Here is a 789-nt window from a genome sequence, read left to right on the forward strand (position 1 = left end):
ATGGCCTTTAACTTAACCATAACCGTAGCCATTGTTGCTTTTATGCTTTCTCATTTGCTTATGCTTATGATCCAAGTCCTCTCCAAGACTTCTGTGTTGCGTCAAATGACCCCAGAGCTACAAGTAATTCTACTACTCATGGTTACTTTTTGCTTTTGTTTTAATCTATCGAGTTAGACTTACTATTCAAATTATGTGAGATTATTCTAAAGTAACGTTATTGAATTATAATTTTGTGCAGTTTTTGTGAATGGTAGGGTATGCAAAGACCCGAAACTTGTCACTTCAGACGATTTCTTCACCTCAGGGCTCAATACTGCTAAGACTCCAACATTTGCGGGTTCAACATTTAGTGCAGCTAGTATTAACGAAATTTCAGGACTCAACACATTTGGTCTCACTTTGATTCGCAATGATTTTGAACCGGATACTGTTACATCACCCCACATACATCCTCGAGCAACTGAGTTAGCCTTGATCTTAGAAGGATCACTCTACTTTGGGTTTGTTACCACTGATCTAAGTGACAGGACAAAAAATCGTGTCTATGCGAAAACCTATAATGCCGGAGATGTTTTTGTTATACCACAAGGCCTTATTCACTTCGGTCTCAATGTTGGATCTGGGAATGCAACTACTATTGCTGTTTTCAATAGTCAAAGTCCTGGGTTTAATTTTGTACCGGATTCACTATTTAGATCAAACCCTCCCATCTCAGATGATGTATTGTCTAAATCTTTTAGAGTAGATAAGAAAGTAATCACACAAATTAGATCTCAATTTTCTTAG

General features: G+C 37.4%; 1 protein-coding gene across 1 annotated transcript; it reads left to right on the top strand.

Annotated features, from left to right (window-relative positions):
* Positions 1 to 789, top strand: LOC109185763 (putative germin-like protein 2-1). Its single transcript, XM_019335713.1, has 2 exons — positions 1 to 157; positions 242 to 789. Exons 1-2 carry the CDS (start codon positions 1 to 3, stop codon positions 787 to 789), a joined length of 705 nt encoding a protein of 234 aa, XP_019191258.1.

The sequence above is a fragment of the Ipomoea nil genome, unplaced genomic scaffold, assembly GCF_001879475.1.
Source record: "Ipomoea nil cultivar Tokyo-kokei standard unplaced genomic scaffold, Asagao_1.1 scaffold1361, whole genome shotgun sequence".
NCBI lineage: Eukaryota > Viridiplantae > Streptophyta > Magnoliopsida > Solanales > Convolvulaceae > Ipomoea > Ipomoea nil.

Excerpts from the sequence above, each read along its gene's own strand:
- LOC109185763 (XM_019335713.1), top strand. The coding sequence starts at position 1 with ATGGCCTTTAACTTAACCATAACCGTAGCCATTGTTGCTTTTATGCTT. Across the intron at positions 158-241 it reads CATGGTTACTTTTTGCTTTT|TTTTTGTGAATGGTAGGGTA; the intron begins GTTTTAATCTAT and ends AATTTTGTGCAG.